This window comes from Suricata suricatta, chromosome 12 (assembly GCF_006229205.1).
Source record: "Suricata suricatta isolate VVHF042 chromosome 12, meerkat_22Aug2017_6uvM2_HiC, whole genome shotgun sequence".
Lineage (NCBI taxonomy): Eukaryota > Metazoa > Chordata > Mammalia > Carnivora > Herpestidae > Suricata > Suricata suricatta.
Window position 1 is genome coordinate 2669427 of NC_043711.1, and position 15282 is coordinate 2684708.

Genomic DNA, 15282 nt, shown 5'->3' on the forward strand with positions numbered 1-15282 from the left:
GGGCCAGGGCCTGGGCTGGTGGGCCTGCTGGAGCCGCCGCCTCCTGGGCGCCTGCTCCTGCCAGCCAGAGCCAGGGGGCTGGGGGCAGGCCCAGGCGGCCCCTGGTGGGCTCTCCTGTCTCTGTCCCTCCCCCCCAGTTAGGGCCCCGGGCGGCTCCAGGAAGGCCCTGGCCTGTTGCCGCTCCCCCTCCCCTCGAGTGTGGCAGCGTCCCCTCTGAGCCTGTGTGTCTGTGGTTGGTCTTCCCCAGAACATGGTGATGAGTTTCCGAGTCTCCGATCTTCAGATGCTCCTGGGTTTCGTTGGCCGGAGCAAGAGCGGACTTAAACACGAACTTGTCACCCGGGCCCTCCAGCTCGTCCAGTTTGACTGTAGCCCTGAGCTGTTCAAGAAGATCAAGGAGCTGTATGAGACGCGCTACGCCAAGAGGAGCTCGGAGCCCGTGCCCCAGCCCCACCGGCCCCTGGACCCCCTGGCCGTGCACTCAGCCTACGACCGGGCTGGCACGGTGCCCAGGACTCCCCTCTCGGGCCCCAACATTGACTACCCCGTGCTCTACGGGAAGTACTTGAACGGACTCGGACGCTTGCCCGCCAAGACCCTCAAGCCGGAAGTGCGCCTGGTAAAGCTGCCCTTCTTCAACATGCTGGACGAGCTGCTGAAGCCCACGGAGCTGGGTGAGTCTGCCCGCCCCGGGGCCCCGCCCTCGGCCCTGGCCCAGAGCCCGCCCCGGAGCGTGTCCTGGGGGGCAGCGGGGCGTGGGGGCGTGGGGGGCTCTCCCTCTCTGGAAGCCCGGGGCCCTCCGTTGATCCTTGCGTTAGCCATGTAGCGTCGTCTTCCAAATGACCCCGCGGGTTAGTAGCTCAAGACAACAGACCCTCGCCGGCTGGCAGTTTGTGAGAATCAGAACTCGGGAGTGGCTTAGCTGGCTGGTCCCGACGCGGGGTCTCGTGAGGCCTCGGTGAGGCTGGGGGCCGGGGGCCGTCTCATCTGAAGGCCCAACTGGGGCTGCCAGCAGGGCCTGGATTCCTGCTGGTGTTGGCCAGAGGCCCCCGTTCTTGCCGTGAGGCCCCGCAGGCTGCTCGAGCGTCCTCGTGGTGGGGGTGTGGAGCGGGGGCTGGCTTCCTCCGGAGCCAGTGTGGGGGCAGGGGGTGGTGTGCACCTGTGTGTGTGGGATCAGCCTCGTCCTTCCGATGACCTGAGCTTAGAAGTGCTGTGACCTTGTGTTCTCTACCTTGCGTTGCATCGGTCACACAGACAGGCTCTGCACGTTGGGGGCCGGGACCGTCCAGAGGCAGGGATGCTGGAGGCCACCCAGGATGCTGGCTCCCACGCTCTGCCTCCCAGTGGGTGGCAGAGGGACTGGAGGGTGGGTTCCTGGTGGGCGGCCCCGGGGGCAGCGTGGCCGGTGCGGGGGCAGGCTGGCAGCACAGGCCAGCTGCTTAGGGGACGGCCGGCCACACCCCCGAGATGTGGGGCACCGCCGGGGCTGCAGGAGACTTGGGCCCGGGCTCTGGGGCGCCTCTCTGCTCTTCCCTCCGGCCCCACTGTGGATGGCACACCTGGCCCCTAGTGCCCCTCACCGGCAGCTGCGATGATGGGCCCGGGGGGCGGGGGGCAGGTGTCAGCCTCACGTGCTTACCCGATCTTGGCGGGGGGCATCACCAGCCACAGCTGCCTGGGGGGGGGGATGGGCGTCACCAGCCACAGCTGCCTGCGCCCCCAGGGCTCTAGGTGGCCAGTCCGTGCAATGGGCTTCCTCGCGCCCCTCAGAGTGAACTGGGTCCTCAGGTGGTCCTGGAGACCCCCCTCGTCATTTTCTGTGCCTCTTCCATCTTCTTCCCTTGGCACATACGTGAGGGCTTGCCACCGGGGTGCCTGTGGGAGCCCACCCTGGGGACGTGGCCAGGGACAAGCAGAGGCCCCCACCCTGGCGAGGTTCCCTTCCGGCCACTGTTGTTTAGGTGCCCCCAGCCTGTGTTGGTGCTGTGGGTCCTGCCGCCCCAGTGGCCCATTCTCCGCATTCTGCCTTCCAGCCCCTGGGCGCCTCACCGCACCCCTGCGGCACGCTGGGCCCCAGCCCTGCTGTGAGGCGGTCCCTGTGCCCTGTGGCAGAGTCCCTGGTCCCTCCGGGCCCCCACCCGCCACACCTCACCTCTTGCTCTGTGGTTCGCTCCCGCCCACCCTGCTGACCCAGCGTCTGCCCTGCCCAGCCAGGGGGCCCCGCTGTGCACGCCGTGGTCCGTGCAGGACCCGGGCCGGCCAGCCCTCTCGTTGCTGGAGCTTTGTGAGGTTGGGCTGGGGTGCGGGAGGTGGAGGAAGGAGTTGCTGGTGACCTGGGAGTCCCGAGGCTCTGCCCCCCCCTGCTCCCCACCCACTCGGGCTGTGTTCATTTCCGGACCCTGGGTGGGGAGCAGGTTGGCCGAGGGGCACCTGTTGTGGGGTTGACATGTTGATATGCCGGCAGGGGACCGAGGCCCTTTCCTGAGTTTCTCCGGATGGCCTTCCCTGCCTCTGCCCTTCCAGCTTCTCTGTAGGGGCCGGAGCCCTTTGGCCCCGTCCCCGGGCACCCCTGCAGGCTGTGCGGGCCTTGGCCCTGGCTGGCTCTGGAGGCTGGGCGGACATTTCAGGTTCCTAAGGACTCGAGGACGATCTTCGTGACAGGGAGGCCGGGTTTCCACCGGGAATCAGTAAGTCAGGCTTGGCACTGGGCGAGGGACCGAGGTGACTTTGAACTCAAGGGCCAGCAGCCTCCCCCTCCCCTGTCTGGACCCAGGGCTTGCTTCCTGCATGGCCCACTCCGGCCCCCACCCCACAACGCACCATTTTGCCCTGAGCCCCCAGGGACCCCGGTCACCTGATCTCTGGGAGAGCCGGCTCCCCTGTCTGCACCAGGAATCACTCTGCTGTTGGCTCAGAACAAAGAGGCCGCCCCGCCCCTGTCCCCATTGCACCCCGCCCCGGGGACTCCCATCCTCAGGGACCCCCGGGGACCGCCAGCCTGGCAGGGAGAGACCTGGTGGGGCACAGCTGTGGCCCTGAAGCAGGCTGGTCCCCCTGCTCCAGGACCGGCAGCGTCCACTGGTCCTGCACCTGCGCGCCTCCCCGTGGCAGCTTCCCGGTGCTGGCGCTGCCCAGAGCCACCTCACCAGGCTCTAGCTCAGCCAGTCTTCCCCTCCCCCTCGCTCCTGACCGTGACCTGCTGACCGAAACGAGGCCCAAACACACTGGTCTGTTCCCCGGAAGGGCCGCTGGCCGGCTCCAGCTTCAGGACGAGACCGTGCCGGGTGCAGAGAGGACATAAATCACAGGGAGTGGAATGTTTGGGTTGGGGGAGGGGAGAAGAATAATGGAGTCACAGAACGGGAGCTGGAAGGACCTTAGGAGACAGATGGCCTGCCGCCTCGGGGCTGGCACCTGGAGAACCAGGGGACTGGCTCGGGGTCACACGCCGTCCTGAGGAAGGGGCCCTGGGGCCCTGTGCTCCCCCGTCTTCTCAACTCTGACCCCTCCCCGGGTCATCCCGTGCCCTGTGCCCCTGTGGGGAGGTCCCCGTCATGGACCACGGGAAGGTTCTGGACCCTAGGCCTCCTCAGCTCAGAGAGCCCGGCTGCCCGCCCCATCCCCACTGGGAGAGGGGCACCCCACTCCTGACCACAGCCGAATTTGGGGTGGGGGGCAGGGGACCCTGGCCTGGTCACGGCACTGCCGCTTGGGGCTCCCTGGGCGTCTTGCAGCCTGAGGCTTCCCCCAGCCTGGCCAGTCTGACGGGAGAGGCCCAGACTCCCGTCGCGGTCGTGGGAGAAAGGAGAGGCCGTCCCGAGGCTCGAGGGCCGAAGGAAGGAAGCGTGTTGGCCGGACACAGTGCTGCGCTGTGAGGCCCAGCGGCTGGGGCTGTGTGGCTATCCGTGGCCCTGCTGTCCCGGGGCAATGGAGCCACCCCTTTCGTGACAGCGCCCAGGTCCCCCTGGCTCTCTGCATGCCCCTAGACGTGGGTGGCACTGACGCTGGCCGAGGCCTGCTGCCCAGTGTGCGCCCCGTCGTGCAGGGCCCATGGGCGTCGCTCGTCCAGCCTCTGAAGCCTACAGGCGGTGGTGCCCAGGCAGCAAGGTGGGGTGGAGTGCCCGGCGTGGGGCGCTCTGCCGGGAAGCCACACAGACGTGGCTGTCCTGGGCCGGAGCGCAGGCTCCTGGGGGCCGTCACCGCCAGGGGCACCGCAGCAGCAGGCCTTATTTTTTTTTAATAAGTTTTTTTTTAATGTTTTATTTTTGAGACAGAGCATGAGTGGGGGCGGGGCAGAGAGAGAGGGAGACACAGAACCGGAAGCAGCTCCAGGCTCTGAGCGGTCAGCACAGAGCCCCATGTGGGGCTCGAACCCATGAACTGTGAGATCATGACCTGAACCGAAACCAGACGCTTCACCAACTGAGCCTCCGGGTGCCGCAGTTTCCTCCTACTGTTGTCCCCTCATCTCATGACCACCCTCCAGTCCCCCGTGGCCCTGTCCCCAACCCTGACATCGCTCATTAATTTGGACGTGTTCTTTGACACCTGGGCCTGGGCCGGGTTTGTCCCCTTGCTGCATCCACAGTGGGGGGCAGGGCGGGGGGCGCACCGTGTGAGCACAGGCTCGCCGCTGGGAGGCCGTGTGGGGGCCGCAGTGAGATGGCCCCCGCTCACGTTCTTCAGCTCACTTTCTGAGTCTGAGCTCACTCCAGGCGCATAACTTCACGGACAGCGAGTCCGGAGCCTGCCGGCCGCGTGTGGCCACCCTGTGAGCGGCGTGGTGGGTGGGGGCCAGAGCCCCTGACCCTGGGCTTCTGCCTCCTTGTTCCCCGCGGCCGGCCAGGCCCCCCGCACCCAGCCCAGGGCACCTGGTTTCCCACCTCCTGCCCCAACGCCACCCCATCTCTGAGACCTTGACGTCTCTGTCTAGGTCGTGGTGGGGCCGGGCCGGGAGTCAGAGACCCTGTGTGGGTTCGGGGACATTGGCCTCGAGGCCGGGCCTTTATCCTTCTCTGAGGTTCTAGGCCAGTGGGAGGGAGACCAGGCCTATCTGCTTGTTTTTTAAGTTTCCTTATCAATTTTGAGGGGCAGGGGGAGGGGGAGCGGAGAGAGAATCCCGAGCAGGCTCTGCACCGCCAACGCAGAGCCCGACTCAGGGCTCGAACTCACAAGCCATGTGATCATGACCTGAGCCCAAACCAGGAGTCGGACACTTGACCGACTGAGCCCCCCAGGCGCCCCTCCAATTGACTTTCTAAGATCTCCTTTTCCTTGCTCATTATTTAAACTTGTGTCAAAGTCGTGTGTGCCCCGCAGAACGCAGGAGCCGGCCCCTGTGGAGAGCTGGGCTTGCTCTCACCACCGTGGGGTCTCCGGAGCCCGGCTGTGACCTAACCGCTGTTGTCACACCCATCCCCCCACCCGGGCATCACGAGCGTCTGCTCGGGTCAGTAAGCGTTCTTTGCTGGAGGCCGCTTGTGGGGGCTGGACATGTCCTGTGGGGCCTCTCTTGGCGTCTAGCGTTGAGCCGGAGGTGGCTCCAGGCCTCCCGGGCGTCCCGGTGGCTTCCCTCCGTTAGTCCCTGGGGGGCGCTGGTGCGGACACCTCATCCCAGCCCGGGCGCCACCTGGGGGGTCCCACCGCCTTGCCGCAGCTCGTGTCCCCAGACGTACCTCCGGGTTTGTTCGAAGACACTGGGAAGTTTGCTGATTCTTAGGAGGTGAAGGTTTTGGAGAAAAATCGAGCGGGGAAGGAGACCGGGAGACCAGGATTGTGGGAGGTTGTGGGGGAGTTGTAGTTTTTTGGGTTTATTTGTGTCTTAAAGTTTATTTGAAACAGAGCACATGTGAGTGGGAAAGGGCAGAGAGAGAGAGGGAGACACAGAATCCCAAGCAGGCTCCTGGCTGTCAGCACAGTGCCGGATGCGGGTCTATATCCCGTAAACCGTGAGATTGTGGCCTGAGCTGAAACCAAGAGTCGGACCACCCTGGCTGAGGCACCTGCAGGGGTGGGGCAGAGAGAGAGGGAGACACAGAATCGAAAGCAGGCTCTGGGCTCTGAGCTGTCAGCACAGAGCCTGACACAGGGCTTAAACTCATGAACCAAGAGATCCTGACCTGAGCTGAAGTCGGCTGCTCGGGCGCCCCTTGGGGGTAGCAGTTTATAATTCAAGGTGCTCAGGGACGTGTGTCGTCCTGGTGGCGTTCGAGCAGACTTCAGGGACATCAGGGCCCATCTAAATAGCTGGGGGAGGCATGTTCTGGAAGAGGGGTGTCATGTGCAAAGGCCCTGAGGCAGGATATTCTTGGCACATGGGAGACCCGGGGGGGTGGCCAAGATGGCTGCTGTGGAATCGAAGTCACTAGTGGTGGGGACAGCATCCCCAAGGGGCAGAAGGTGACCTGGGGGCGGCAGTGGGCAGCGAGGGGTCTGTGTGGGACAGGGACCTCACTGGTGCGTTTTGAAACTGGGGCCACCTGGGAGTTGATGCTGGGGGTAGGGGTGCCATGAGTGTGGCCCACGTCTCTGCCCAGAGTGACTGGAGGGGTGGAGCTGCCACTTGGATGACACAGGCCTGGGTTTGGGGGACCCCCGCCCCCCCGCCCACTGTGCAGGGTGTGCTGCACCCGGCTGAGGCAGCAGTGAGCCCCCCAAGGCTGTCCCCGCAGGGGCCTTGTCCAGAGGTAGGAGCCCCGGTAGGGACCCCGGGCCCTGGGCTTCCTGTGATGGGGCCACCTGCCTGCCTCCCACTGTTGGCCATGTCTCCTGAGCAGCCTCCCTGGGGATGCTGTGGGGTGGAGGGTGGTTCCTTGGGCTTCCCCCTCCAGCCTCGCAGCCCACCTTAGGTACGGCCAGGCCCCCGCCCCCAAGAAATAACTGCCCCTTGGCTCTCTGGGCAGGTCTGGGCACGTCTGCAGGCAGCCTGTGTGCATCCTCCCCCCCCAGGCAGATTGCCCTCCGCCAGGGCCCGAAGTGGGACTCCACAGGGACCAGCCAGGCCCTCGGCAGACGAGCCCCAGTCCGCAGCTGCGCACCCGGGCTCCGGCGGGGACGGGCGTGCAGCCCAGACAGAGCCGGGCTACGGACCCGGGTGGTCTGGCTTCACAGCCCGAGCTGGTTTTAAATTCTGGTTGTGTTTGCTTTTAAATAGGCACCTGGTGCTGTGGTTGGGAATTCAGAAAGTTCTGGAGCAGGGCTTGGCCAGCTAGGGCCCAGGGGACAACCTCGTGGTCTGTCCTCCTGAGCCAAGCTTTACTGACCCGCGCAGCGCTTGTTGGTCTGTGTGCCGTCCCTGTGGCTTTCGTGGTACGGGGCGTTGTGGGGACGTGGAGGCGGAGGCCGCGTGGCCCCCAGTCACCGCACGTGCTCCCGCTGCAGCCCTCGGGAGTAGTCCGCACTCCGCTGTGGGAAGGGCTGGGCACGCGAGGGCAGCGTGAGGGCAGCGGACTCCCTGGGGCGCCCGTGGGGCTCGGCCGGCCGAGCACCGGGCTCTGCATCTCTGCTGGGGTCACGATCTCACACTGTGTGAGTTCGAGCCCCACATCGAGCTCTTTGCTGACAGAGCGGAGCCTGCTTAGGATTCTCTCTCCTGCTCTCTCTGCCCCTCGCCTGCTTGTGTGCTTCCTGCCCTCCCCCCACCCCCATAAGTAAACTTCAGGAGAGAAAGCTGAACCCTCGCTCTCCCAGTCCCTGGGAGGCAGCGACCGGCCGAGTCTCAGAGCTCTCTCTCCAGAGATGGCTTTTGCACAGCTCGCTCCCTGTGCTGCCGGCGCGGGTCCGGGCGGGCCGCACCCCTGCGTGCACCAGCTGCGTTCGCCCACAGCGGCATCTCGGGGTTGACTCCGCACCGGGCCTTGGAGAGCTGCCGGACTCCTGCCCGTTCAGGCTCGCGTAGTGCTCCTCGTAAGCCGCCCTGGAGCGCAGGCCACGTCTGCGCCCCACGGTCACGAGCCGGCCCGGCGCCCCTTCCGGTGAGGCGTGACACAGTCCTACTTAGTGTGTGGCTGGAGTCTCGCCACGGGAGCAGACCCCGGTGACGCAGGCGCCGTAGACATCCGTTCTCTGGGTCTCCTGTTTCTGCCCTGGCCGCCCCCGGGCTGTTGGGGGGCGGACACATGGGAACGGCGTGTGTGTTTGACTCCATTAGAAACTGCCCCGTGTGGCATTTTCCACAGGAGGGGCTGTGCCCACAGCGAGAGCTGCCCCGCACCCCGTCAGCACCCCAGGTTGCTGCTCTGTGCTTTAGCCATGCCGCTGGGTGTGGGGGTTTAAACCTGGCCCAAACCCTGAGGGCCTGCGCGTCCGCCGATACTTTCTGAAGAATTTCTGCATGTGTGTTCGTGAGGGATATTTGTGGGTTATTTTTATTTTTTTATGTTTATTTTGAGACCGAGAGGGCATGAGGGCATGTGGGATGGGGGGCAGAAATGGAGGGCTGCACGCCCTCCGCACACACCCCGACCTGGGGCTCAAGCCCACGCTGCGAGTTCATGACCTGGGCCGCGGCCGAGAGCCAGGCGCCCCTGCGTCGCTCCCGACCTCCCCAGCTGGACCTGTAGTTTTCGTTTGCGGAACAGTTTTCAGTTACGAGTTCAGTCTCCCTGACGATAAAGGGCTCCTCGAGTCTCCCGTATGTTTTGGTGCCAGTTGGTAACTTGCATTTTTGGAAGAGTTGGTCTCCTTCATCTCTGTTATCAGACTTATTGGCATAAAGCTGGTCGTCTCCTTCCCGTCTTAAAGTAAAAGGCTGCGGGGTCTGTACTGCTGTCCACCCTCGTTCTGACAGCCTGGGTTCTTGGGGATCTGCGGGTACTGTTTGTTCTGGCTACTTTATCAAAGAACTCTCGCTTGAGTGATTTTCTCTTTTGCTATTTTTCTCTTTGATTTCCTTCCTTCTGATGACTTTGGCTTTGATTTTCTGTTCTTTTTGTAGTTTTTCCTGGAGGAAGTGCAAGTTGTTCATTTGAAACCTTTTTTTGTTTTTTTAAATAGAAGCATTTAAAGCTATGAGTTTGCCTCTAAAGACTGTATTAGCTGCTTCCCCCCAGTTTTGGAGCACCGTGTATTCTCACTCAGCTCAGAGCACTTTCTGATCACCCCTGAGGTTCTCGGTGCAGTTGTGGTTGAGAATTCAGAGCCAACTTGTCACTCCCCTGGTCTCCGTCCCCTGGCAGACACTCCCCCCGTTCTGCGTCCAGCAGACGCTTGTAGTGACTGGTGTGGCTCCGTGTGTGGTGTCCCTGCTGTGAGCTGGGCTGCCCCGTGACTCTTAGAGGCTTGGAGCTGTTTCACTTCTGTGTCTCCTCCACTGGCTGTGAATGCCTGAGGCAGGACTTGTGCACCGCTGGTCCCCACCCTCTCCAGCGGTGCCATGCGGGGCCTAAGCCAAGCGCCGCACAGACAGGCGCGCACTTGCCAGGTGTCCAGAGCAGCCGTGCGAGGTGGGGACAAAGTTGTTGCTGGCATGTTACAGACATGGGGAAGGCAGGCTTCAGGTGCCACGGCTGGCTCAAGGGCATGCCAGCTTACCCATGGCACCCTGCCAGCCCGGCAGCCGCCTGTCCCTGAACCCAGTGCCTCTGTCTTCCTTACTGACACCTGAACCCAGAGGGGTAAGAAGGCTGCTGCTTCTCAAGGGTCCCTTAGGGGGGAGGTGGGGGCGGCATCCCCTGAATCACCCCTAGTGTCCTGCGTCCTTCCCACATGCCTGGCTGCCTGGGATGGGCTCAGCCTCTCGTCCCCTGCTCCCCATGGAAGTAGGTACGGTTGGCTCCCTCTCCAGGGACCGGATGTGACCCTGACCCTGAGTCTGTTCTAGTCCCGCAGAACAGTGAGAAGCTTCAGGAGAGCCCCTGCATCTTCGCACTGACGCCCAGGCAAGTGGAGCTGATCCGGAACTCCAGGTGCGCTGTGCCCCGCACCCCTGCGGCCTCGCGGCGAGCCATGGCTGGCGTGGGCTGGGGCAAGCCGGCCTTGCCGGGCCAGGAGAGCCTTCGGCAGACCCCGTGAGACCCGCTGCCCCGCCCTGCCCCCACCGCGTGGGACGCCCTGCCCTCCGTCCTGTGCTCAGTCTGCCTGCTCTCGGGGGGGCCGGTGTCCCCTCCACGGCACTCCCCTCGGCGCTGTTGACTTCGGAGGGGGTGCCCCGCGCACTGTGGGGCGCTGACCAGCATCCCTGGCCCCCACCCACTTGATGGCAGGAACCACTCTAGTTGTGATGAGCACGGTGGCCCCCAGACTGTGCCTGGGGTCCTGCAGGGGCCCTCGAGCTAGAACAGGTGAGGGGCAGAGGCTGGCCCCAGTCTGTTGTCCGAGGCTCTTTCATCTGCAGCTGAGACCCAAGTCCTGGCTGGAGCAGCCACATGTTGGCCACTTGGCACGTGCCAGGCCTGTCCCCACCGACCTGCTTAATGTCCACGTGGGCCCCCCCCGAATTGTCCGAGAGGGGGGTCACCTGTCCTGGTCCGCAGGGAGCAGTCGGGGGCAGCTGCAGTCAGTACCCGTGGACTCCGTGATGGGGGGTGCAGCGGGTTAGCCTGTCCAGCGGGCCCAGTGCCCTCCTGACTCGCTGACCCCTGTCCTCCCCTCTGACCCCTTGGCGCGCAGAGAGCTGCAGCCCGGGATCAAGGCCGTGCAGGTGGTCCTCAGGTAAGCCTGACAGCATCCCTCGGGCCCCCCGCTTGTGGGTGGGCCCTCCTCCTCCACTCTTCCTGCTGTGGGTCCTGGCCTGTGCCTGCGGATACGTCCTCAGTAGCCTTGCTCAGACCGGATCCGGGGCCCCAAGACCCCCTCGTACAGTCCAGAATCATGTACCGGGCACACAGGCCCCTGTGGCCTCCACTGTGGCCCATGTCCACCCTCCCGCCCCTCATGGCCGCCCCCTGACCCCCATCCGGAGCCCCCTTTCATGCCTGACGGCCACACTGTTCCTTGCAGAATTTGCTACTCAGACACCAGCGGCCCCCAGGAGGACCAGTACCCGCCCAACATCGCCGTGAAGGTCAACCACAGCTACTGCTCGGTCCCGGTGAGCGGGGCACCCGGGCTGCTCTGGGGGCGGGGCGGGGGTGGGCAGGCCCGCGCGTCTGGGGCCTGAGCCCGCCTGTCGCTGGCAGGGCTACTACCCCTCCAACAAGCCTGGCGTGGAGCCCAAGAGGCCGTGCCGCCCCATCAACCTCACCCACCTCATGTACCTTTCCTCGGCCACCAACCGCATCACCGTCACCTGGGGCAACTACGGCAAGGTGAGCAGGGCTGGGGTGCCTCCCGCCTGGCCCCCGTCCCTCCCAGGGGCCCCTGCCCAGGCCTGACAGCCCCTCCCCCGCCTCTGCCCCCAGAGCTACTCGGTGGCCTTGTACTTGGTGCGGCAGCTGACCTCCTCGGAGCTGCTGCAGAGGTTGAAAACCATCGGGGTGAAGCATCCGGAGCTGTGCAAGGCCCTGGGTGAGCTCGCGCGGCGGGGCGGGGCGCTCCCCGGGGCCGGCAGGGAGGGCGGCCGCTCATGCAGCACCGAGGTGGGGCCCGTCCTGGGGCTGGGGGTCCCAGCCGGGGCCAGGGATGCGGAGGGCAAGTGCAGACCTGGTTCGAGGCTGCAGTCCAGGGCAGTGACACAGCCCGACCTCAGGCAGCCAGGCGGGTCGTGCTAAGGGAGAGGGGACCGGACACGTGGAGCACTGAAAGCAAACCGCCTGCCAGATGGGCAGACAAGGGGGCCTGTTCCTCCTCTCGTGTCCCTGGACCCGGGACTTTGTCGGCATGGCGGCTGTGTGGCCTCAGGCAGGTCACTGGCCCTCGCTGGGTTGCGGCAGCTTCAGACCAGAGCTAAATGATAGCCCTGGGCCGGGGAACTTGGTGGGGTCCCCGTCTGACCGATGGGGACGCTGAGGCGCAGAGCGGCAGGGCCTGGGCCCCGGCGCCCCACCCTGCCACCTCCCCCGTCCCTCGAAGCCGCCCCCCTCCCCGCCCATCTCCCCGAGGGCCCAGTGGCCAAGCTGACCACTGGAGGAGGCAGGCCCCCTGCAGCACCCCTGCCCGGCTGGCTGGCGGGGCGGTCGCCGAGGGGGTCCTGTGCTTGGTCTCGCCTGGAGCCGCCTCCTGCACTGTTTCGTCCCGGGGCAGGTGGGGGGCGGTGGCCTTGTTCAAAACCTGACCCAGCTCCGAGGGGAGGCTCACGTGGAGGGGGGCGTGGGGCGCCGTGGGGCCGCGTGCTCCCCCCCCCCCCGCCCGGTGTGGGCGGGACCGGGCTGCTGGGCAGGGGCGGGGGCAGCCCCGGGCCAGCAGCCCCGAGCCCTCAAGGGCCGGGGTCCGGCAGCCAGCCTGGCCAGGCCCCCTGCCCCCGGGGCAGACAGCGCCCACGAGCCGCCCGGTTTGGGCCGCACTGGAGCGTCCTTGCAGGGTCTTCCATCGGGGGCCTCGCACGTTGCCGTGCGGATTTTCCAGGACGCGTTCGGCTTCTGTGGAGGGTGCGGGCCGCCTTTCCTCTCTTGAGAAGCTGACTTCTTGCTCCCGCCCTTGTGGGGTGTGGGGGGGCGGGGCGTCCATGCCCCCCACCACAGTGGGCCAGCGCCCCTGCAACCCGCCGCCGCGTCCCCAGCACTCACCGCAGCGGCCCCTTCTCTGCAGTCAAAGAGAAGCTGCGCCTGGACCCCGACAGCGAGATCGCCACCACCGGCGTGCGGGTCTCCCTCATCTGCCCGGTGAGTGCGGGCGCGCGTCCTGCGGGGTGGGGTGGCGCCGGGCCGCGTGGCCTGCTCACCCCGCCGCCTCCCTGCAGCTGGTGAAGATGCGGCTGTCGGTGCCCTGCCGGGCGGAGACCTGCGCCCACCTGCAGTGCTTCGACGCCGTCTTCTACCTCCAGATGAACGAGAAGAAGCCCACCTGGATGTGCCCCGTGTGCGACAAGCCGGCCCCGTACGACCAGCTCATCATTGACGGGTGAGGCGCCGGGGAGCGCGGGGGGTGGGGGGGCGTGAAGGGGGGGCCCGTGGTGCGCACGCGGTGGCGATGGTGTTGAGGTGGCCCGGGCCCCGGAGGTCTGCTTAGGACCTCGCGGATCTGGAGTCCCCCCCCGCCCTCCACGCCAAGTAGGGACCCCGAGAAGCCCCCGCCTCACGGCTGCAGCAGAGTCAGACAGCTGCTTCCAGAGCAGAGGGCTTAGCAGGGCCTCAGGCTCCCTGCACAGGAAGGCGGGGAAGGCCCTGCGTCCCCTGAACTCGGGCCTGGGCTCTGCTGTGCCCGTGTGCAGCCAGGCCGTCCCCAGCCACAGGGGGGACAAGAGGAAAAGCTGTTCTCCCCAAAAGGGAAACTTTGCTCAGGTCTTAAATTTCTAGAAACTGAGCCCAGCACCTGACTGACCAGCTCCTGCCGGGCACCCGCCACACCCGTCTGTCCCCAGGGCTGGCTGGGGGTGGGGCGGCTGAGGTCAGGCAGGAGTGGGTCTGTGCCCGGGCTGCCCCCGGAGGTCTGGGAGGGCACCTGTGAGCCTGGGCGGGTCTCGTGTCCCCACACTTAGCTGGTTGTCCCCATCTGGTCACCGCACTCAGGCTCTCGCCAGGCTGTCTCTCCCAGCCATGCCAGGAGGTGAGCTTCATCATCCCCACTGTACAGATGAGGAAACTGAGGCTCAGAGGGGGTGGCCACGTGCTCTGGGTGCCCCAGGCTCACAGGCGGCCGGGCCAGGACTCAAGCCCAGGTCCTCTCTCTGGAGGGCCGAGCTGCCTCGCCCCAGTGCCCCCACGCCGTCTGGCCTCAGGGTGGAGTGCTGAGGCCCCTGGGGCCGGGCACAAGGGCCAGGGCTGAATGGCCGCTCTGTTCCTGGTCTGGCAGCAGTGCGGCCCCGTGCCTGCCTCCCCTCCACCCCCACAGGCCCAGAGCGGGTCACCCAGGCTCAAGTGGCGGCAGCTCCGTCGGCTCCAGGGGCAGATGGGTCCGGGGCTTGGGGGTGCGGCTGTGCCTCCCACAGACAGTCCCAGCGTCCCATGGGGCCTGGGCATAGCCAGGGAGGCTTCCTGGAGGCAGGGTCCTTGATGCATGCTTCTCCTGGAGGGTTTGTCATTTGGCCCCTCCCTGGCCCTGCATTGGGTGATTCTGGGGTCCCTGCGAGGACTCTGGGCTGGGTGTCGGGAGCATTGGGGACCAGGCCACACAGAGAACCCCTATGGTGTGGGCTCCGCCCAGAGGAGGGGGGCCGTTGGGGAGCCATACAAGGCCACGTGACTGAGACGTGCATGGCAGGCAGAGCTGTGTGGACGCCGGGGCCGTCTTAGGAGGGTGGGGGTCTATGAGCATGACGACGGGGGCTCCTCACATGTGACAGCGGCCGCGTGGTTGAAGTCCCCTAAGGCAGGTGCAGCTGTGGTCCTGAGCTCACGCTGGGGGCCGTGATGGCCTGTTGCCACCACAGCAGGCACACCCCTGGCCCCGACCTGGTCCCTGGCCGGGCCCACGTGGGCCCTCAGCTGCTGGACATGGCACGTGCTGTGTAGGCCTCACACCATCGGTGGGTAACTGTGGCCTGGTGGCCAGGAAGTGGCAGCAGTGGAACCCAGGCCTGCTGCTTTTTGGCCATGTTGGCTTCACGGAGTTTACCACCCCTCCCCGGGCCTCAGTCTCTTCATCTGTAAAATGGGTGTGCTGGGCCATACCTCAGTGAAAGTGTGCCTGGGCCCAGAGCACCTTCCGCTGGGCCTGGCTCGCTGTGGGCGCTGCGCAGAGTGCCGTGGCCCCGCTTATGCCCCCCGCTTCCCTGCTGTAGGGCCTCTGGGAGCTTATGAGCAGCGCGAGCCTTCTGCTCGGGCCCCTCTCCTCCTCTGGAAACATGGGGGCAGCGCAGGGCGGGAGTGGAGGGAGGCAGCGGCTCATGTTGGGGGCCAGAGTCCCAGGCTCATGCTGTCTGGCGGTGAGGGCGAGGGCCACCCCGTGCGGCGAGTGGGTGGGTACCTGCGTGGGTGCCTGCGGCCCCTCACTCAGGGAGCCGATGCCCACCCGGAGCTGCTTGTCCAGAGAAGCAGGCTCCTTAGCACGACTGAGTCCAAGGCTGGGGGCGGTGGGGAGACTCGGAGGCCCAGGAGTCAGCCCCCCGCCCCTCCAGGCTCCTGTCCAAGATCCTGAGCGAGTGTGAGGACGCCGACGAGATCGAGTACCTGGAGGACGGCTCGTGGTGCCCAATCCGCGCCGAGAAGGAGCGGAGCTGCAGCCCGCAGTGCTCCATCCTTGTGCTCGGTGAGTCCCCCGTGGAGCGCGGTGCGTGGCTCGGGCTGCAGCCCCCCCTGCCCCCCCCCC

General features: G+C 66.0%; 1 protein-coding gene across 1 annotated transcript in view; it reads left to right on the top strand.

Moving 5' to 3' along the window:
* The first annotated feature begins 247 nt into the window (after positions 1-247).
* The window catches only part of PIAS4 (protein inhibitor of activated STAT 4), a 15508-nt gene continuing 473 nt past the window's right edge, over positions 248-15282 (top strand). The window contains exons 1-9 of the mRNA XM_029917019.1: positions 248-674; positions 9821-9905; positions 10609-10650; positions 10939-11029; positions 11118-11246; positions 11340-11445; positions 12625-12698; positions 12776-12936; positions 15092-15282. The exon at positions 15092-15282 is cut by the window's right edge and continues 473 nt beyond it. Of these exons, the coding sequence (XP_029772879.1) occupies positions 251-674; positions 9821-9905; positions 10609-10650; positions 10939-11029; positions 11118-11246; positions 11340-11445; positions 12625-12698; positions 12776-12936; positions 15092-15282 (1303 nt within the window). The 5' untranslated portion in view covers positions 248-250. The remainder of the gene's footprint in view (positions 675-9820; positions 9906-10608; positions 10651-10938; positions 11030-11117; positions 11247-11339; positions 11446-12624; positions 12699-12775; positions 12937-15091) is intronic.